General features: G+C 51.6%; 2 protein-coding genes across 5 annotated transcripts; one reads left to right on the top strand and one right to left on the bottom strand.

Annotated features, from left to right (window-relative positions):
- Positions 1–752: 752 nt before the first annotated feature.
- Positions 753–19,496, top strand: KEL (Kell metallo-endopeptidase (Kell blood group)). 4 transcript variants are annotated; one of them, XM_081148030.1, is made up of 19 exons: positions 753–999; positions 1,223–1,331; positions 1,617–1,758; positions 2,017–2,193; positions 3,826–3,950; positions 4,265–4,411; positions 7,255–7,317; positions 7,412–7,600; positions 7,845–7,993; positions 9,061–9,190; positions 15,091–15,201; positions 16,284–16,382; positions 16,637–16,714; positions 17,124–17,224; positions 17,403–17,513; positions 17,630–17,697; positions 17,907–18,076; positions 18,439–18,534; positions 19,218–19,496. In XM_081148030.1, the coding sequence occupies exons 2-19, from the start codon at positions 1,308–1,310 to the stop codon at positions 19,377–19,379; spliced, it is 2,142 nt and encodes a 713-aa protein (XP_081004156.1). In that variant the 5' UTR covers positions 753–999; positions 1,223–1,307; the 3' UTR covers positions 19,380–19,496. The 4 variants fall into 4 exon arrangements, with proteins under 4 accessions (XP_081004156.1, XP_081004158.1, XP_081004159.1 ...); XM_081148033.1 differs by having other exon boundaries at positions 859–999; positions 18,439–18,576; XM_081148032.1 differs by lacking the exon at positions 4,265–4,411 and having other exon boundaries at positions 756–999.
- Positions 19,497–20,043: 547 nt separating this feature from the next.
- On the bottom strand, positions 20,044–21,201 carry LLCFC1 (LLLL and CFNLAS motif containing 1; the record flags this gene model as incomplete). The annotated part of the gene is made up of 2 exons (XM_081147716.1): positions 20,044–20,228; positions 21,060–21,201. 2 exons carry the CDS (start codon positions 21,199–21,201, stop codon positions 20,044–20,046), a joined length of 327 nt encoding a protein of 108 aa, XP_081003842.1.
- Between the last annotated feature and the right edge of the window lie 582 nt (positions 21,202–21,783).

Here is a 21,783-nt window from a genome sequence, read left to right on the forward strand (position 1 = left end):
CAACATCAGTGGACCAGGAGAAATGTTTTGTTCATAGTGGTGGTGGTGGAGTTGATTTCAATCTGGGTTCTATCAGCTACTAGTCATGTGGTTTTAGGAAAGTCTCTTAATAAATCTGTACCTCCAGTTTCCTCATCTGTAAAACAAAGCATGCCCTTGTTGGCAGATTAGTGTAGGACTAAGGAATTAATGCATGATTTGTGTATTGCCTTGCATGTTGTAGGCCAACAACGAATGATAGCTATCATCATTTGCATGTGTTTATTTATGCTGTCCCAGAGTTTCTAAGAGCAATATAATAGTATCAGATCATCTACGAAGTAAAGGGTAAGAGATAGTGAACCTGGTTTTTCTACTTTGGGTTCTCACATCTCAATGGAATACAGGAAAAGGCTAAGAATTTGCTAAGAGTTGGAGAATGGGGGCTGTTTAAGGAGAGTTTGGGGGATTCTGGGGGTTTCTTTTCCTTCGCTGTGAATCATGTTTACCACTCACTTCAAGGCAAATGAGGATGTGCAGGAGGCTAATTTGGAGAACTTGACATATCAGGAAGTAGCACACGACTTGTGTCTGAACATTATAAAGACAAGAGACTCTGGCGAAGTCACAGAGCCGGCCAAGAGGAGCCACCCAAGGGCAAGATTGCTTGGGGAGTGCGGACTCCCTGCTGTGCCTCTCCTGAGAAGCCAAGATAAGGGAGGAGAGGCCACAGTGTCTCCTGACTGATAACCAGGCTCCACCCAGAGGCCAATGGTGTGTGTAAGGGGACAGGGGCCTTCAGTGGCAGAAGTGCCCCTTCTCCAGGACCAACAACTGGGGTGGAAGGAGGAGGGGGGCCATTTCCTGAACCCTAGTCCTGGGACTCGGCACCCAGACCACAACCAGGAAAGATTTGGGGAGCCAGAGAGAAGGACTGACGGACAGACTGCAAGCCCCCTGGAGAAAACCACTTCTTTTTGGAGTCAGAGGCCTCAGCTGGGGAGTGGGGGCGGCTGCTGTGTGAGAAGGCCCTGCCCCGCCCTGGAGGGGGGCCGTGGGAGGCCTGGGAAGGAGAAAGGGCAGGAGGTGATGGGGGAGGGCGGTGGTGCATCCAGGGGACAGGTTCATTCTGAAGCCCATTTGGGAACACTGCCCTGGGATGAAAATATGTGTGGGGTGGGGTGGGGGGGTGGAGGTGTTAACATGACCTAACTCTCTTTAATGTACCCCCTTCCCGAACCAGCTTCTCTCCTCCTCCTGCTCACTCGGTTCAGGAGGGTGGGGACAACGGTGGGGAGAGCCACGGGGGACCGAGCCGGGAGAGTGGAATGGGGACTCTCTGGAGCCAGGAGGTAAGTGACGTCCTCCATCTGCCCTGGGCAGACTGATGACACCCTTCCAGCTCTAGTGTCCCACCCCCTCACAGCCTGCTTGGTCTTTACCCACGACACCCGGCATCTCTTGCCTGCGCATCTCCCAGGGGTCTGCACAGGGCCGAGTTTAGGGAGATAAGAACAATCTCTGAACACGGGGCCCCAGCACTAACTTATTGATTCTCTCCCCTCCTTTCCCCTTCCCCCTCCCCTCTCCCCTCCCCTCTCTCTCGTGTTTTCTGCCTCCTGGTTCCGCCTGCACAGAGACCTCTGGAAGAGGGGCAGCTCCCCCGGCAGAGCAGATGGTGGGCCAGGGCCAGGCGGCTGCTAATGGCTGCCCTGCTTTTAGGCCTGCTCCTTGGTTCCTTTGTGCTTTTGACCTACATCTTCCAGAGCTGTGGACCTCGTAAGCAGGCTCCTGGAACCCCCAACCCCCGCAGCCCTCCCTCAGTCACGGGCCCCATCTGTCCATCACCCGGAGGCTCCGCGCCCACCGACCTAATTCCCCACTCATCCTGGCCCTCCCCTCTCCCCCTTCCCGGGGACACCAATAAGGCCATCTCCTCACCAGGGCTCTCCCCGTCCTCACCACGCGTTCCTTTGCCCAGCCCCTTGGGGGAGCCCTCATCCCTCTTTCCCCCCAGCTCTGAGCTTTTCCCCACAGGCTCCTGCGAGAGGCCCGCGTGTGGGCACCTCCTGAGTCATTACCTGGCCTCTAAGAACACCAGTGTGGCCCCCTGCACTGACTTCTTCAGCTTTGCCTGTGGAAATGCCAAAGGCACCAGCGACCCTTTTCAGGCCCTTGCTGAGGAGAGCAGGAGCCGACTTCGGAGGATACTGGGTAAGGAGTGCAGGGCGAAGGTTCTCTGTGCACACCGGTGACTCTGAACCTGAACCCTCGTGACTCCAACGCCTGTGTGGCTGGGGGACCGCGGGCCTGCGCCATCCCCAGTGGGCCGTCAGAACACCGCCCGGGTGCGCGCCTCTCTCACTGTACCTGTCGCCTCGGACACCTCCTCTCAGCCATCTCTCCTGGCCTCTCACTTCATCTTTTCTTTACCTAACCCCCACCCCCTTTCCTTTTCCACTTATCCGTGGTTACTCCCTCTCTCCAAGTCCCCCCCTTTTACCAGCTCCATCTTTGTTGTCGCCCCTATATGTTCAGTTTCTGCCCTGCGCCTGGTCTCTTCCCCACCAGCACCTCCTCAAGAGCTTTTGCCCTTTAATTCTCTCCATCACTCTCAATCCCTGGCCTCCGAAGCCTTCTTGTGTCCATGCCGCCTGCAGGGTTGTCCTCTCTGTGCCGTGAGCTCCCCTCTCTCGGACAGTGCTCTCCTGTGCGCCACCGAAACCTGGGGCCTTGGCGTGCAAGCCGAGCTGGAGCAGTGGGACAATGGGGGTGGACCGTGGGAGGCGGGGTGGGAAGAAAGAAGTGGCACAGCGGGGTGAGAAGTGACGGGGGGGGGGGGGGGGCGACTTTACTTGGCTGTGTGTGAGGGAAGGAGCAGACTGTGAATAGGCATGAAGAAGAACAAGTTAAAGCCCTGGGGCAAAGAAAAATCCCTGTAGGCGGTGGCTGTGGAGGAACGACAAGACCCCAGGGGAAAACCATGAGGGAAGAACCGAGCCCATCCGGGGGGCTGCGCGTGGGTCCCAGGGAATGGGACGGTGGTGAGGATTTGGAAATGGGAACTTTTAAGACAGTCCTGCATTGCCAGGGGAAGGGAGCCTGGAGAGTGTGTGGGCAGCGCAGGTTGGAATTTAGGCGAAATAAATGCACCCCCCTGGCCTCCTTGTGATGCAGAAAGAGTGGAAGTAGGCTCCCCGTTGGCGGGGCCGGGCCTTCCTTTAAGGCACAGGGGTGAAAAGAAACAATGGGCTTGGGATAGACCGTGTGCCCACGATGGCATGAACGGACATTAGGGACACCGAGGGAGAGGCGCTAGATCTTGGAGGGCGCGTGATTCCAATGGGCATGGGTTTGGCTTATTGTCATGTGTCTGTTTATTTTTTTAAGGTTCAAAGAGGGAGGAGTCTCGGTTAGGAGAGCCCGCCCCGTTTCTTCTCCCGGCTAAGCCCTTCCTCAAAGCTCTCGGATGTCCTGAATTTCTCTGATTCCTTTATTCATCTCCCTCCCGCCTTCCACGCCCACCCCCTGTCCTCTGTCCATATCCCGCTTCTTCCTCTCTCTCCTTCCCTTCCCTGCCTTTTCCTCCTTATTTCCATTCTCACCTCCCCTTTATTTTCCTCATTGTCTCCTCCACACCCTTTGCCTGCTCTAACTCCGCCATCTAGGTGATCTGTCCAGACTGGACAGTCCTCCTGTCTCCCCAAGTTTCCTCACCCCTCCACACCCCCGCCCTTCCCTTTCCCCATGAGTCTCCCCTCTTTGCTATAAGCTCCCCGCCTCAGCCTTCTCTGCTTGCCTCTGCTCTGGCCCCGCTCCTGTAACCCACCCGTGCTTCTCTTCTAGAGGCCCCAGGGTCCTGGCACCTGGGATCCGGGGAAGAGAAAGCCTTCCAGTTCTACAACTCCTGCATGGACACAGGTGCCATCGAGGCTGCAGGGGCTGGTCCCCTCAGACAGGTGATTGAGGAGGTGAGACACGGGGCATCATTCTTCTGGATACACATTACATAGGACCAATGTACGCTCAGGGCTGTCGTTTTGTTTTCTAGAGGGTGGGTTTCTTTCTTAGGGATCCCCAAGTTCTAGGAGGTTAGATGGAAATGACAATGCCCTGTGGAAATATTGGGTCCTTGGGTGAGGCTGGAGAAAGGGGGATAGAGGTGGAGCCCTGGAGAGATCAAAGAACTCAGAGTAGAGGTCAGGAAGAAGCAGCTGTCTGAGGATTGGGGTACAGGGGTCGGAGACAAGACCCCTATGCTGAGCCTTGTCTCTCTTCTTCCCAGCTTGGAGGCTGGCTACTCTCCAGTAATTGGACTTCCTTAGACTTTAACCGAACTCTGAGCCTTCTGATGAGTCAGTATGGTCACTTCCCATTCTTCAGAGCTTATCTGGGACCTCATCCCACCCCTCCACACACGCCAGTCATCCAGGTGAGGGATGTACTGGCAAAAACACAGGGAGACCTGGGCCTGCCTGGAATTCCAGCCTCTCATTTCTTAGAGGAGGGGTGCAGGTTGGGGAGACAGGATAAATATGCAATGTAGGGAAAAGACCTATCTTCAGGGCAAATCATTCAGGTGAGAGTTAGCACTCTAGGCAAGATTCAGGAAAGGAGCAGCAAGGCCAGTCCTGGGAAGACAGAAGTAGTTTGGGTCTTCCTTATTGCTTATCTGATTACCCCAGAACCTCCTAACTAGACCCCTGTCTCCAGTGTCACAGTTACTCTTTATTTTCTTCTGGGGAACCTTTCTCCATCAAGAGCTAATTATGCTATTATCTCTGCTTAAATGCCTTCGCTGACTCACCAGGTCATCAGGATCTAGTTCTTAATCTCGAGCAAAACCTTGCAGGTCTTTTTACTGTCTGATCCTACTGACTTCTCCAGCCTTATCTCCTGCCACATCCCTTCTGCCCCTTAAACTCCAAGCCATGCTCGCTCACTTATAACTCCTCAGTCCTTTGCATGTCTGACTCCCTTTGCCTGCAGCACCACTCCCCAGTCCCCCACACTCAGCCTGGAAGATGGACATATTTTGACTTATATTATCACGTCTTCCAAGAAGTCTTCACCGACACCCTGGCTAGAGTTTGGGAACCCCTCCCCTTTCCCATGCTCTGAGCACTAAACTCTGCGCTGGAGACTAAGCCTCTTAAAAACAGGGCAGCGCTGTGTTCACCTTTGTTTCTCAGGACCTAGCCCAAGGCCAGGCCCACACCAGGTGTTTGTTAAGCAAGTAAATAAATAAAAGCATTGGCGGCTTCGGTATTGTGGTAGGCAATGTGATGCTATGTATTTGACACCATTCTTAACCGTTTCACAAATTTATAAAGGGTAAATATACAAGAAGAACTGATCACCAGTATGGGGTGTTCTAGGCTTCAGTTCTAAAGGGGGTGCTCAGGAGTTTAATGGCCTTTGGGGATTAGTTAAAATCTGAAATGGTTAAGGAAAGGCTCAGGGAGTAGAGACTGTGAGCTGAGCCCTGAAGCTGTGGTTGGTTCATACAGGTGAAGGTGAAGACATAGGGCATGCAAAGAGCAGTGGGGGAAGTCCTGAGCGAAGGGGAAAGCCTGGGGTGGTGTGACTCCTCTGTGGGGTCGGTGGACAGAGGATATGGGGGTGGGGTGCAGTCAGAGGTAAAAGTAAGCCTGAAGACATGAGGCCAGGCTGATTATTCCATTCCTAAGAAGCCAGATCGAGGTGATAACTTTTGACATAATAGAAAAACATTGCTACTGAGGCCTTTCAAATCCAAGGGTTGTGCAATGAACTTAAGTGGAGTCAGCAGTTTGCGAGGTCAACCTGGAGGTGCTGAGGAACCGAGAGGGGCAAGTTTCAGGTTCTGAACTGAGATGCTTACGGTAGAAATGGGAACAAGAGGCCAGGTGTGAGGGTTTAGGTGACTTCGACCTTGTGGTCATGGTCCAGAGGACTTGATGACTGATCGAATGTACATAAAAAAAAAAAGGAGAAATTGGAAAAGGTTCTCCCAGCTTTGATTTGGTGTGAATGGGAAGAAGGTGGTTACTCTCCATCTCGAGACTGGATGGAGCCTGGGGAGAGAGAACAGACGGCAGAGGGAGCACCCCAGTGAGGGGCTGGGGGCAGAGAAGAGCAAGAGAAGGCAGGGGGTGCTAGTCAGACGGGCCACCAAGTGAGCCACAAAGGACAGGGAAGGAGCCAGTTTCAGGAAGGAGGAGTCAGCCCTGATTCTAAGACTTCTGAGCTCAGAGAGTAGGGAATGAGCAGACAGCACTGGGACCTCCTACAGATAATATCAGGAACGGCTGTGCGACTGGCCACAGGCCACACGGAGTTGAGGAGGGAGCGAAGGGAGCCGAAGTACGGACATAGACGACTTAATTCTTTAGTACAGACATAAAATGCGATGAGGGAGTCGGGTGAAAGTTTTTTCAAGGCCAGGGAAATTGTAACTCAAGGCAGGAGTGGGATTGAAGTTGGAAAAAACAAGGGAAACTGTAGGAGAAACAATTTTCAGAATGGGATCGAGGACCCGCCAGCGCAGAGCCCAGATGAGGCGAGGGAGGCCAGCAAGCCTCTCGGCCCGTGTGCAGAATGCAAGAGGACACCCAAAACCCAGTGGTCAAGAGAAATCATATTTTAATGAATATTTAAAAAAATCAAGGTCAATGCAAAAACCCATGATGAACAAAATATCAAAATTTTGTTCAGTGTGGACTTTTTGAAAAAGAAAGAAAAAACCATATATCTATTTCTCCAAAATGGATTAAAACTCTATCATAGACTTTTTTGAAAACATCTACAATTTTTTTTTTTAAAGTGAATTGAAAATACATTGTGGATTTGGGGGCGGGGGAATCTATGGCGAACAAGGCCTTGTTCTTTTACTCAGCATGGATTTTTAACACTCACTTTGATTTTTAAAAATGTCAGTTAGGATATATCTTGATTACTGAGTTTTTAGTACCTCTTTAATTTTGCACCCGAGATGGGTATCTCGCTCATGTACCCTGGACCTTACCCTCGCACAGAAATGCCTTCTTTCAGGGCATGGATTATTACGCGTCTCTCGCTGAGCGCCCCCAAACTGGCTGAAATACCCACCTTCTCTGGTCTTTTTCCCTGTGCCCCTTGCATCCAGGCCCGTCCTTTCTTTGTACTCTCGCTCCTTCTCTGTGCCCTGTTTATTCCATCTCCTGAGGCTGTCTTCCACGACGGCCCCCATCTCCCCACACCAGCCCTCTCCTTCCTCCACACTACCCACTTCTCTCCAGTCTCTCTTGTGTCCAGATAGACCAGCCCGAGTTTGACATTCCCTTCAAGGAAGAGCAGGAACAGAAGATCTATGCCCAGGTAAGACAGAACGGTGGACAAAGGTCCCGACCTTTGCCTCTAGGAGAAAGGCAGGGGCCACTGGTGGCTGTGACTGAGGTTCCCCCTCCCCCAGATCGTGCGGGAATACCTGACTTACCTGAATCAGCTGGGAACCTTGCTGGGAGGAGACCCAGGCAAGGTGCAAGAACATGCCTACTTCTCCATCTCCATTACCTCGCAGCTGTTGAAGCTTCTGAGGCCCCTGGGGCAGCAGTGGGCACAGGGAAAGCTCATCCAGATTGTCACTATAGACCGACTGCAGGTGCCTTGAACCAGGGACTGGAAGGGGATGGGCATGAGGGTCTCTCTCCCAAACTTCCTCCACCTCCTTGTCTTCGCTGTCCGCATTCCCTTAATTCCTTTCCATCCCTGACATTTTTGGCTCCATCGGTTCCCCCAGCCACCCCCTTCCCCATGCCCCCTCAAACTCTGAAGGTGGGGAGACTGTTGTCCTTCCCCCTCTCCCCTTTTCCTGTTCCCCTCAGCCTTTGTGTCCCTTTTCTAAGGAAATGGCCCCTGCCATTGACTGGTTATCCTGCCTGCAAGCAACATTCGCACCAATGTCCCTGAGCCCCTCCCAGACTGTCGTGGTCCATGACCTGGATTATTTGACGAACATGTCACAACTGGTGGAAAAACAGCTGTTGAGCCACAGGTTTGCCCCAGGTGGGACTGGGGAGGTACCGGGTGGAGGAAAGAGCCTGAGGACCCAAAGGTCTCAGGAACGCAGGTGACTTCTGAGAATGAAGGCTGGTAAAGGCCTCCCAGGAAGATGGGGGAGATTCACAGACCCATGGGACAGAGAAGGGGTGGGGTGGACAGCCCAAGAGGGAATGGAGGAAGGATGAGAGGCTTGAGGGGCTTGGGGAGGGAAAACACACATGAAGTGAGGGATACAGGGGTCCGGCAAGTCGCAGGATTTGCTGGGAGTACACCCAGCCTGTGGAGAGCCTCTAAGCTGTGGGAGATGCTGGAAGGCCAGGCACGGGGCTAGCTCAGCGGTATATGTCTCATCAGCGGCTCATGGGTACGCATGGGTGTGGGGGGACGCAGGAGGTGAAAGCAGGGGTGCTCTGGGGGGAAAGCTGAGGGAGAGGCCACTTCTCAGCTGGAGACCTTGTGGGAAAGATCAGGAAGTTGAGGAAGGTGGGGAACATGAGGGTGACGCTCTGTGTTGGGCCCCCCTCCATCCCTGATACCTGTGTGCCCACCACCTGAAGGGACTTCCTTCTCGGGCTTATGCCCCTCTTCATAGTAACTCAGGGGCAACAACATCTGGAGCTGGTTTACACAAGGGCACAAATCACACCTGTAAGAGAGATGCCAGCAGGGCAGAGAAAGGGCCCAGGCCCGGCTCTGCTGTGCTTAGAAGGTACGTCTTATACATCTTAAGATGAGCTGAGATGCCTTGGTTGGGGAAGTAGATGAATCAGTTTTGTGAAAACTTAGTCCAGCCTTCATCTAGACCGGATCCTTCCCTCCCTATGGCTTGAGAAGTCTGCCTCTTTGTCCAGGTCCTTCTGTCGTCATTTTCCCAGCCCACTCCGACCCAATCCAAGGCGAGCTCTCCTTCCCTTTCTCATGGTCACATGGTTCTCCTCCGTAAATACAGAGGAGAAGGGGCTTCTCCCCGGAATCCGCCTGACTTACGCAAGGAGAGGCTTTGCTTGAGGGACCCCCAGAGCCTTGGGGTGTAAGTGCGGGTCTCTTTTCTCTCCACAGGGACTTTTTGCAGAGCCACATGATCTTCGGGCTGATAGACACCCTTTCTCCAGCCCTGGACAGTAAATTCCAGGAGGCACGCAGATTGCTGAGCCAGAAACTGCGGGAGCTGACTGAACGGCCACCCGTGGTGAGGACAGGAGGGCATGAATTGTCCCAGATTGGGGGCTAAAGGAGCACCTGTCATTTTGAGGGGTAAATTTTGGCCTATCGCTCTCAGGTCGGGGGCATGAGGGTAGATGCCCCTCAATGTCTGGGCCTTTCACAGAGGCCAACAGGGTGGGCATACAACACTTACCTTGAGAACCGAGGTGCCAAGTACCGGAACTTTATGGCTATGGCCTTTTGCTAAGTATTAACGGTTAAATATAGAACTCTAAAATGACCAAGAGCTGCCTTTCCTTTGTCATGACCCGTAAACTATTTTCCTAGCCACTCTGAGCTCTGAGATTTGAAGACGGATGCAAGACAGGTATAGCTAGCAGTGGCCTTCCCTCTGTCCAGGTGGTTCCAGTCTTTAGTGTTCAAATTCTTCACGAACAGTTTATCTCTGACATTCAGTGGGATCTGTTGGGCCACACTGTGCGCTTTGTGGCACAGATCCCAATATATCTGAGGAGGGGGCTAAGTAGCAAATGCATTTTACTGACTGAAGTCTACTGTGTTAGATAAGATGTGGAGATATTTTTTCACTGAGAACTTTGAAGTCCTGGGTTGGACACATCCAAATGCAAGTGGAGGTATCTAGTAGGTTAGAAACACCCCAACCTCGGGCCTTGATTTAGTCTTGAAATTCACGGGGTTTTTGTGGCATTTTTCTTAGTCATTTATGAACCATTTCTCTGCCCTGGAGAAACTCGCCACCTGAAATATCTGTGGAATTCAGAGAGGGGAAATGTATGCACAGGGACTGGAGTGTATGTATTGCTTATTGAGAATTTATAATGTGCTAGACATTTTTCTAAGCCCTTTAGATAGATGAGCTGGTTTAATTCTCACAAGTTTTCCACATAATTTTGTCCCTGTTTTATAGATGGGGAAATCAAGGCACAAAAGTTAAGAAACTTGACCAAGATAGTACACCTAGTAAGTCGGTAGAGCTACATTGGGTAGCTACTCTTTTGCAGTTTCATTGCATGCATCTTTTATCATAAATGACTTTATTTGAACTCTGATAGTCTGGCTCCAGAGTCTGTGTGCTTAATCACTGTTTTAGAAACAACAAAACAAAACAAAAACACTCCTTCTTAGGACTTTCACTCAGGTGGGCAAGGCCCCAGGTAGATTCCTTCTGCTCAGCCTTTCTCTTCACTCAGATGAAGAACAGAACCCCGACTCCCGTTAGCTGTGGTTGCTATAAAATCCCTGGCAACAGCCAGCTTCCTATGAATCCCAGAGCCATGGCCTGATGGAGATTCTTGAATAGGGGGAAGAGTGCCAATGGTGAAACTCAACGCTTGAGCTTAGAAGGCTTACAGTTTGCTAAAGTCATGTCCTTTAAATATATCTGTATATCTATATATTTATATATCTATATTCCATTTATTAGGATATATAGTTGTTTTGGGGCTTAAAAGCTGAATGAAGCCCTATCAACAAATGGTTATGTGGCTTTGGGGACCCCACTTCACCTCCCTGAAACAACGGTACCAAATATAACAAGTAATAATAGCTGATACACACTGGGTAGCTACTCTTTTGCAGTTTCATTGCATGCACCTTTTAGCATAAATGGTTTTATTTAATCTTCCCAGAAACACTCTGGGGACCTCAGAAAGAACAAGTAACTTTTGCAAGACTACACAGCTCACACATAAGAAACAGACACCAGGACAATCCGTCTGGCTCATGGGGTCATGTTTTTAACCACATACTGTGCAGGATTGAGAAATTAATGGGTGGTACAGAAAATGGGTTGGCAAATTCTTTCTATAAAGGGCAAGATAGAATAATTTTTGGCTTTGTGGTCCATATGGTCTATGTGGCAACCACTCAACTCTGCCTTTGTAACACAAAAGCAGAAGTAGAACAAATAAATGAAAGGGTGTAGCTGCATTCCATGGAAACTCTGGTTTAGACAACAGATACTCTTAGAGTTCCCAAGAGGAAGGGATCTGGGTTGGTTTGACAGTCCAGTGGGATTTCCCCACAAGAGGTAGGAGGGAAGCAAGGTCTAAAGAATCGAAGTTTTCTGGCAAAGAAACTGCTATCATTTCATTGAGACAAGCCATGGGATAGACTGGCTGAAACATGGTGCAATATGACAGATCCTCCTGGTGGCTCTGGCTGAGAAGAGTGGGCTGGGCTACACCTGCTGCTGGGGTGCATGCCCAGGAGTTTGAGGATCAGCAAGGAACCGGTGTACCTGGAACAGAGAGTGCAAATAGGATAAGAGTAGGGAGGAGTTTGGAGAGGGAAGGAGGGGAGAATACAGGGCCCGGTAGGTCACTGTAGAGATTTTCGCTTTTCTCTGCATGAAAAGGGGGCCTAGAGGATTTATCTGTTTTATGTTTTAAAAGAGTTTATTTTGAAAGTAAGCAACAAGATTTCCTGATAGATGTGTGGTGTGAGGAGAGTGGAGTCAAAGACACTGCGAAGGTTTGGCCTTAATTTGACCAGAATTCATGAGTCTATTCGATGGTTATTACGTACAGATTTCTAACTATATTCTTCTGAATGCATTCTCCTTTGCATTGCCCTTATCCAGAAAGGCTTCGAGGTCTCATTATATGACCATATTTTTCTGGTTAATTCTGAATATATAGGCAATAAAAATGGCTCTTAAGCTAGGTCTTATTAAATTTGAGAAAGCAGAGTTTGGGGCAGTAAAAGTAGGACTTCGCATTTGTACTTGTTAAATGTGAACTGTTTCTATTCAGGCCAGGCTCCCAATTCAGGTAATTTCAATCTTTTTTTCAATCATCCATTATATTTCCTTTTCTTTTCCACCCTGGATGCTTTGCAGTTTTATAGTGTATCTTCATCTAGGCTACTGTGAAGATCCTGAAGAAGAAAGAGCCTCGGATCAGGCTGTTGAAGACCTGGCTATAGATTCATCCATTCATTTATGCAGCAAATATTTATTGAGCACCTGCCAGATACCAGACACTTCTCTAGGCACTTAGACTACAGTGAACAAAAGAGAAAAACATCTCTGCCCTCAGACACTTACATGCTAATGGATGAAGAAAGACAATAAGCTAACCAAATGTTATGGAAAAATAAAACAGGGAAAGGAGAGGCTGTGTTAGGCGGGATCATCTTACAATTGTCAGTAGTCCTGGTCAGGGACACTCATACCAACTTGGATCATTAATTTTCCCCCCTTGATTTTTAGCAAGAGTGGAAGGGAGGGATGGGGGGGTAGAGAGAGAGAGACAGAGAGGGAGAAACATCAATGTGAGAGAGACACACCAATTGGTTGCCTCCAGCACTCGCCCTCACCGGGCCTGGGGCTCAAACCTGCGACCTAGGTACGTGCTCTTGACCAGAAATCAAACCCTCAACTCTTCGGTCAGCGAGCTAATGCTCTAACCACTCGGCAATACCAGCCAGGGCAGAGTCATTAATTTTTGATGCTTTGTTACGGTTCAGCCAGCTGAGAATCCGCTCAAATTACACTATCATCCAACACAGATTTCTCCAATCTAATTCACGAAGATTTCATTTGTGGCTTTGTCAAGTCCCTTCTGGAAATCAAAATAATGCCAGTGGGGTAATAGTGTAGAATTTACAGAGCATTTTCAATGGATTCTTTTACCTCATCTTTTAAGCAACTCTGTAAAGAATCAGAACAGTTATCTCACTTTCATAGCTGGTGTATCTGAAGTCCTGAGGTTTAAGTTAAATGTCAATATTTAGTGAATGTTGAATTCTCTGTGCAGAGGTGGTATTGAGGTGGTCCTGGGGTGGCGGGAGTGTGCATCTGACATATCGATGTGTTTTGCTGGCTCCTAAAGCTTTTTATAAACTTTTAATTGATCGCCAACATTCAAAAATTAGGAGATGGCGCACCAGTAATCCAATTTCCAGCCCTTTGTTGTGGTAAGCGTGAAGTCTGGGCATCGCTGGGCTAACCTTGTCCAGGGGCAATAGCTGCTGGCAGCTCATTCAGACTGGACGTGTTCTCTACCATTTGTCATCACCCCTCCATGTCCTGTGGTTCTGATGACAGGCATCTCTCAGTTATGTCACCTCATGGCCCCTACTTGAGTTTGTGACTCCTGGTTTGCGGTATGTCCTAGTGTGGTGAACATGTTAGCCGGAGAAATTGCTATTATGTTGACCTTGTTTGTGCTCGGTGATCCTCCATTGGCCCTTAGTCATTACACATTATTTTCCAAGTGTTAAAATATAGTCAGTTTAATGATTCCTAGAGTTGCACAGGGGTGAGCAACGGGTAGTCTGAGGTGGCATCTATACTCTCTAGTAACCAGGTCAGGCCTGCTGGGCCTGGGCTATGGGGACAGGCATGGAGCAGGCAAAGGCTGTTGGGGAAAGGGGCAGGCCCCAGTGAAGGGGATCAGAGAACAGCTCCAGAGCAAGGAGGTGTGGAAAGGGCAGATGACACCAAGAGCAAGGCTGACGCTGTTTGTTACTGCTCCAGGTGTTGCCCCAAAGCCAAGCTTGTTGTAAGGGAGGCCTGTGGGGGACAGACACTGAAGGTGGCCAGCAGAGCCTGCACTTGACCCAGTCCTTGCTATCAGACCGAGGTTTCCTTTCCACTTGTGTTAATTCTTCAAATGTGTGTTTCAGAGCTCCAACTAATATGCTAGAGAAAGTGTCCGAGTCCCTTCTCCTCGCAAGGTCCTCTACAGGTCTCATGGTGAGGGGACAAGAACACACAATGTGGGCAACCAGGTCTGCAGCCACATCCAAGATGATAAATGTCCTAACAGGCACGCCTGGGACTTCCTTCTTCATTGAGGACAAGACCGGCCTTCTCTTTCTGGTCTTTTTTTTCGTGGGAGTCCCATAAACACTCTCTCCAGCCTTGGGACCAGAGAGCTTAGTGGCAGCCTAAGAGGAGATCTAAAGGGAGTAAATAAGTTACAGGAATGAAGTCTTGTGACTTCATCCCACTCAACCCAAATTAGCATAGTAGCTGATTTTCCCAAGTCCCAGCTCAGCTTTCCCTTAGGCCAGCTCTCTTATGCCTACCCGGGACCCTTGAACCTGTTTTTCAGCCTGGCCTGTGTCATCTCTGGGCCTACCCCTTGGGCAACTCTTCCAAACCATCCAAGCCCACCACCAAAACCTCCCCAGCAACCCTTTTTTCTTATGCTTTCTGCCCTGCTGTAAAAATCTTGTCCTGCTGCCAAGGCCCTATTATGTTTTTGTCTATCTCTCTGCCTTTGAGATTGAAGATGTCCCTTGTCTCCCCTTCATTTCATCTGGCTTTGGCTGCAAGTTTCTTAGCTCTCTGAATTCTTGTCTTTAGTCTTTTCTTTAGTCTGTTCTCCTACCAGACAACAGTATGGCATCTGAACCCCAATAATTTCACTCTGATAATTTTCTTCTTTATAAGGCAAGATCCTGCCATATGGCCCATGACAACCATTTGGAGAGTGGGGAGGGTGGTGGAAGGGAGGAAGGAATAACCTCCTCTAAGTTGCATTTTAAGCAAAGAAGCATTGGAAGGGAAGTCATTGCTGGGCTCCCAGAGCAGTGCTTGTGGTGGGTGTGGAAGGGGCGGCCAAGGGACCTGAGGGGTTTGGCATCTAGCCCTCTCCTTCCCAGGAGCCTTTCTGTTCTCAAGACGGATGCATCCTGAGGCCTTGCTTTCAATTTCTGTAGGCAATAAACAAGGATTATTTGCCCAAACCAGGCTCATGAAACTGATCCTGGAGACCTATGCCTTTTTGTGCTGAGCGGCAATGAACCCATGTGTGCCACCAAAAGGGATAACCCAGTAAAGAGAGACAAACCCAGAATGTCCAGAAAAGAGGGCATCTTCTGTGGGGGGAGGACAGGACAAGATTGGCTTGGGGAAACAAACGAGAACCTCTTATTCCAACTTTGTCTCTGTAGCCTGCCCGCCCTCGATGGATGAAGTGCGTGGAGGATACTGGAGACTTCTTCGAGCCCACCCTGGCACCCTTGTTTGTTCGTGAGGCCTTCAGCCCGAGCACCCAAAGTGCTGTATGTGAGAGCTCTTTCCCAGGCCATGTTCCTCCGTCCCTCCCCACCCAGCACATCCTCTCCTAATTCTGCTGACTGCTCCCTTCTTAATGCTTGGTGTGTTTAAGGAGTAAGGCAGTCCCAGAGAGAGACCCCAAAGAATGGCAGGCGATGTCCCCAGGGTCTGTATGGTTTAGCTATGGGACATAAAGCGTACACAACATGCACTAACTTGAACAAGTCGCCCAACTCTCCTGCTCTTGTGTTTCCTCAACCAGAAAACGAGAAAACTGAACTCCATGACCTCTAAGGCTACTCCCTGTTTACAATTATTTAACAACACATGAAACGACATGAGGATGGATTGATATAATCTTAAGAAGTGAACATAACTACCAAATACTTTTCTGAGTGCCTACCATGTGCCTGGTACTCTCGTAGGAACTTCGCTTGAACTACTTTAAGGCCGAGCATCGTCCTAATTTTATAGAAGAGAGAACCGAAGCACAGAGAGGCTTGCCCAAGCTGCCAAAAAGCAGTCAGGACTTGAACTTGGGCTCCTGGTCTTGGCATCCATTTTCCCCCATTGAGGAAAGATATACACAAGGTGGTAGATGGCTGGGGAAGCGATAACTCTAGTCAGGTTGTGAAGCTAGGGACACTTCAGCTTGCTGGGACGCTGAAGTCCCCAGGAAGATGGAAATAGAAAAAGCATGCCTTAAGAAAGGGTGTGAGGACAAGGGTCCCCAAGAGCAGAGGTGGAATGACAGTCTCACCCTCCCTCCGCCTTCTGAGTGGATTGCTGGCCCAGGAGCGAGGAGGTGGTCTTCCCCCCTCAGCAGACTGAGGTCTCCCCACGGAAGAAAGGAAATCTGCTCCCCTGTCTCCCCTCAGGAGTGACCAGCTCCCACCTTCCCTTTCTAGCTCCACAGATCTTTCTACCTTGGGGTTTGGGTCACCTAGGAAATGCCACTTTCCTCTCTGTCTTTCAGACCTCCCCCCTTCTCAGGGCCAAGGCCCCTCTTTAGAGGCTCGACGGGCAGGACCCAAGACTGAGGCAGGTCCTCACCCTGTTTCTCTGTCCCTGCCCCTCACGCCCACAGGCCATGGACTTATTCGGTGCCATCAAGGACGCCCTCATCGCCCGCCTCAGGAGGCTTCCCTGGATGGATGAAGAGACCTGGAGGAAGGCCCAGGACCGGGTGAGGCCAGGAGGAGACACAGGGTGGGGCCAGGCAGTGCCGGGCGGGGGGGGGGGGGGGGGTTGCATATTGGATCAAGAGATCCCGGTGGCTGGGGGACAGAAAGGGCACAGCAGTACACAGCAAGTTTAAACACCAACACATGGCGCACCCCCCCCCCAGTGGCAACATAAAGGGGGGGCAGGGCAGTGGCTGGACAACTTCCCTCCGATCGACTCAGGGTAGCTAGGTTCCTTCTACCTGTGTCTCCCCAGGTCACCCAGCTGCAGGTGGAGATGGGGGCTCCAGAATGGGCCATGGAGCCAGCGCTGGCCAGACAGGAATACGGCGATGTGGGTCCCTGCCCTCGACGGCTCTGTCTTGGTCCTCAACTTCCTCACCCCATGACCCGCCTGACAATCGGTCTCCCTGGGTGATCCCAACCCACCCCTTCCTGGCCCCGGAGCTGGCTGGGCTTTCTGGGGGAACAGACACCCTGTGGGTCTTGCCCGCAGGAGAACAGAACATTTTCAGGTCACGATGTGTGTGTGCACACGTGCATCCCTGCTACTTGACCGAGCGTGTTTATCTATGTGCTGACCCGTGTGGAGCCTGTCTAGACCACAGGTGGTGTGGGGGCGTCATGCTGGTTTCCACTGTACTAGGCTGTCCGTGTGTCAGGGCTTTTCTGTCTGGGTTCAGATGCAGCCGTCAGGGTAGGTCCGTGTGCATGTACACTCGTCCCCTCTTGCCTCCTCCCAGGTGCAGCTCGGACCCAGCTTCCTGCAGTCCTTCCTGAGCGCTGTTCGATCCCGCCAAGCTAGAATCATCCAGAGCTCCTTGCAGCCTTCCCCCCACCACAGGTATGAGAGCCACGGAGACACAGACACTGCCTCCCACAGGTGCCCACCCACGATTAGCAGGAGAGCAAGCCAGGGGCTCAGGGAAACAGGAACAGTGAAAGTAGCTGGGGGTGACCGCATATGTCTGGGGGGGGGCGATAAATTATAGAGTTGGTATTCATGTGTGCTCTCCCCACAGGTGGCAGGTGGCCCCCTGGGGGGACAATGCTTACTATTCAACACCTGACCACGTGGTGGTCTTCCCAGCCGGACTCCTCCAGCCACCGTTCTTCCACCCTGACTACCCCAGGTTTGGGCCATTCCGTGAGGGTGGACAGATGTCACGATGGATAGGACCTGTGGTTGGGGGATTGGGGTTAAAAACGTCAAAAGGTCCTGGGGGTAAGACAAGCCCTGTCTTCTTAGGGCCGTGAACTTTGGAGCTGCTGGCAGCATCATGGCCCGTGAGCTGTTACACGTCTTCAACCAGCTCTGTGGGTACCAGTGGGCCGCTGGGAGGTGGGAGCCCAGGTGACGGCTCCAAAGGAGGCCTAGAGGAGGAGAAAGGGGGGCGTGGGAAGGCTCCAGGCACGACAGCCCCGAGCCTTTGCAGTGCACCTGGGAGCCGGCCCAGCCTGCGGTGCCCCCTCCTCACTCCTGCCCCGTGCCTTACCATCTCCTTCCCATGCCCCATTTTCAACAGTACTCCCTGGGGGCTGCCCCGCCTGTGACACCCGTGCCCTAGAGGGGGCACTGCTGTGCCTGCAGCGTCACTACGCTGCCTTTCCGTTACATGGCGTAACTTCCTTCAATGGCTCCCACACGGTCCTGGAGAATGCGGCAGATGTAGGGGGGCTGGCGATTGCGCTGCAGGTAACTCACATCCCGAGGGCCACGATCTCTTTCTACCAGCAGAGTAGATACCCTGTCCCTGACTTTTCCTTCGACCACCCCTCATGCAGACATAGTTGCAGAGCTTTCTGCCTGTCACATCCCCACTGAACAGTGGCCGCTTGGGGATCCCCCTCTGGCTTAGCAGGTCCCTCTTTTCTAGGATATCCGTAGGTTTTCTGACAAGTAAATTTTCTCCTGGCTCAGACCCGTGTGTTAGTGCAAAACTTGGGGAAGGGGACCATGAACTAACTGGTCTGGAGTATTGTGAATAGGGCATCAAACTTCCAAATGGCACAGGTCTGGGGCCTAAAGGCTGCTCTCCATCCCACTCCCACATCTAGGCATACAACAAGCTGCTGTTATCACACCATGGGGAGACCACCCTGCCCAAACTGGGCCTCACCCCCCAGCAACTCTTCTTCCAAAGCTATGCCCAGGTAGGCAGCCACCGTCTCCCACCGCAGCTTGCTCCGTGTCAGGTAAACACCTTGTTGGTAACGTTTAAAGGATCTCTTCCTCTCATACGCCTTTCCCCAAATGCCCCCCACCGTCTGCCAAAGATGTCCCCACTGTCTCCTTTCACAGATGTCCCCTTGGGCCCATCCTTTCATATCACCACAAATGCTTCTGCCAAATTTAGCATCCCCTTCAAAAAACAACAAGAAAACTCTGCTCCCAAATCCCTCCCTGAGATGAACTCAACTTTTTTCCATTTATTTTTTCCTCCCGGAAATAGAAACCCATTGAAAACAAGCCTTAACACACTATAGGCTACATTTCTCCTCAAAGGCCTCCCCCCAGGTGTGGTCTCTACCTGATGTGACCCCCAAACTACCATGTGCTACCCCAACAGACGTGGCCCCCCATTCCTCAGTATAAATACCCCCTTACAGAGTTCTTCTAATAGAACCCACAGCCTGCCCCCCACCCCCATCATCTAGTGCCAGGTTAAATTACCTACAACTGGCAAATGCTCCCTCTCTCCACATGACCCTTGGTCATTCCCATCTCTGCTCTTGTCTGTCTGCTGTCCCTAGTCACCACCACGTCACCAGGTCTTGCCTACTGACCCTTATCTGCCCTGCTAGTCACCTTACCCTCTGTGGACCTCCCTTCCTAGGTGATGTGTAAGGAGCACAGCACACAGGATTTTCAGGACACTCACAGCTCTCCCGCCCTCCGAGTCCACGGGCCCCTCAGCAGCACCCCAGCCTTTGCCAGACATTTCCACTGTCCACGTGGTGCCCTCCTGAACCCCTCCCAACGCTGCCAACTCTGGTAACCTGGCTACCAAAGCGACCTCAACACACGTGTATTGATACCTCCCTGCCCCGTCCACGGAATCAGGGCGATGTTTCCTCTCCCCCCCCTTTTCCAAAAATAAAATCTGGCAATTGGCTTCTGCCTATCTCTCAATGACTCTTTCCTGGTATGCTCTGTGCCTGAAAGTCACAGAAAAGATAGAGGAGAAACTTCCAAGCAGAGCTCCACAGACTCGAGAAAGAAAAGAACCAATGCTTGGTGGCCTGGTAGTAGGTCTAAAGGTCAGTGGGCTGGGAGGTTGGGTGATTAAACAGACTACTTAGAGATAAGAAGGCTTTGGTTAAGTCTCAGAAATGGGTCCCCAATTGTTTTCAGGATTTTATTGCTATTACTTTTATTGTAGCTGCTTCCTCCCCCTGATCTGCTGTGCTGAGCGAAGCCAGGGGAGGCGTGGGAGAGAGAAGGGCGGGGTCGGCCCTGGTGTCTCCAGCCCAGAGGGATGGAGCTCAGAGCGAGGGATGGAGCTCAGAGCGGAGGGAAGCAGGGGCAGGATGCCGCGTGTGTGTCTCCGCGGGACCGTGACCTGGAGCCCAGGGGAGCGAGTCAGTACGCGATCATGAAGCCGAGGTAGATGTCCAGGTCCTCATCCGGGAACCAGGCCGCCACCTGTTCCTCGATCTCCCTCATAAAAAAAACACGATGCTGGCCACGTTGAAGCACAGGGCCAGGGCCAGCAGGTGGTCCTGAGCAGCTGCATTCTCCTTTGTCTGCTCCTCCGTCTGCTCACCCTCCTGCTCGACCATGTTCAACTCCTGCCACATCTCGCCCGCGGAGGAAGCCACGAAGTACTCTTTGAACCACTCCTGGTCTGGAACAGGGCGGAGGGGAAGGTGCCGAAACACTGGCCCTAACCTGCCCCTGGCCCCTGGCCCTGGCACTCACAAGGAAGGGGAAGTTGGAGAAAGCGGGAAAAGTTAGGACCTGGGGATTTTAACCCAATAGCCCATGTCCTTGTCCTTGACCAGAGAGGTGGTGCTCTGTCTGAAGTCCCTTCTTTCTTTTTTTTTTAAAATCCTCACCTAAGCGATATATTTTCCATTGCTTTTCAGAGAGAGTGGAAGGGAGGGAGAGAGAGAGAGATGTGAGAGAGACACATCGATTGGTTGCCTCCCGCATGTGCCCCATGTGGGCCAGGATCGAGCCTGCGACTGAGGTCCGTGCCCTTGGCCGGAATGGAACCTGGGACCCTTCAGTCCCCGGCCCACGCTCCAACCACTGAGCCAAACTGGCTAGGGCTGGAAGTCCCTTCTGGTCCGTGTGCCACCACAGCTCCAACTCAAGAGCACACACAGCCCGTTTCCAGCTCAAATGGCCTCCTCCGAAGCGTTACATCACTTGGGAGTGAAGGACCATCTTAGAGAAGGGTGAAAACTGTGACCCTCTTCTCAGACAGCTGCATCTATGCTCTTACATGTGAAAGCCCCACGCAGTTTCCGCTGGCCCAGGTGTTCCCCTGAACGGGGCCCTCCCCTGCTCGAGACCCTTTCACATGACACCCTCACACTTCAGTAATAGGGGACCAGGTATTCTCCACAACCCAAACCTGTCTCAGATTTCACTCTGGCCTGATAGTCATCTGGGACTGATTCCAAACATTTTGGGTCCCTAGCCTCCTGAGGTCACCCCCTTTTCTACTTACCTGAAGAGGATATTTGTTCTTTCTGACTCTTCTTGCTAGGGCCTGGGCTCCCTGCCTGAGGCTTTACCCCTTTTGCCCGCAGCAGCAGTAGGATGGCTGCCAGGAGCGCTGCTCTGAGAATCTGGGAGCCCAGGGATGTCATGGGCCTGCCCATCTGCCACCTGTGGCCTTCCCCACTCTCCAGAGCCCAGCAGGCGCCCCACCACCTCCTTTCCCTGTCCTGTCCCTTACCCCTTTCCCAGCACCGTTTTCTTTCCTCCCCTTCTATGGGAACTCTGACCTCATGAGCTCTGTGATATCACAGCCATGGGCTGACTCATCCCAGCTCACTAAAGAGAGTTCCATCACTGGGCAAGATATGGAGAGTAGCCAGCAGGGGACAACAGAGCCTTCGAGCAGGACCATAGGGGGGCGTCCTGCGGAGAGCAACACAAATGACTTAAGAGTTCGCAAACGGCTTACTCATCCATTACACCCTTATAGCAACCAGGTCTCAGAGAAGCAGTGTCATCAGACCCATTTTATAGACGAGGCTACTGAGGTTCACAGAAGAAATGACTCTCCCAGTTACGATCACACAGATAATAAGGGCAGCGCAAGGTTGTTGACTAACTCTTTTAATTCTAAATGTCACAGCGCCCCACTCTTCCATGCAGCCTTTCTCGAAGGTACGTGGCTTGCGTAGGATGAGGCAGAGAGCAGATGTAGAAATAGGATGGCCAAG

This window comes from Miniopterus schreibersii (assembly GCF_964146895.1).
Source record: "Miniopterus schreibersii genome assembly, chromosome: 9".
Lineage (NCBI taxonomy): Eukaryota > Metazoa > Chordata > Mammalia > Chiroptera > Miniopteridae > Miniopterus > Miniopterus schreibersii.

Coding starts and splice junctions, on each gene's coding strand:
- KEL (XM_081148033.1), top strand. CDS start 1,308: ATGGGGACTCTCTGGAGCCAGGAG. Junction 7,994..9,060: donor AAACAGCTGTTGAGCCACAG/GTTTGCCCCAGG, acceptor TTCTCTCCACAG/GGACTTTTTGCAGAGCCACA. Junction 16,383..16,636: donor GGAGGAAGGCCCAGGACCGG/GTGAGGCCAGGA, acceptor GTGTCTCCCCAG/GTCACCCAGCTGCAGGTGGA.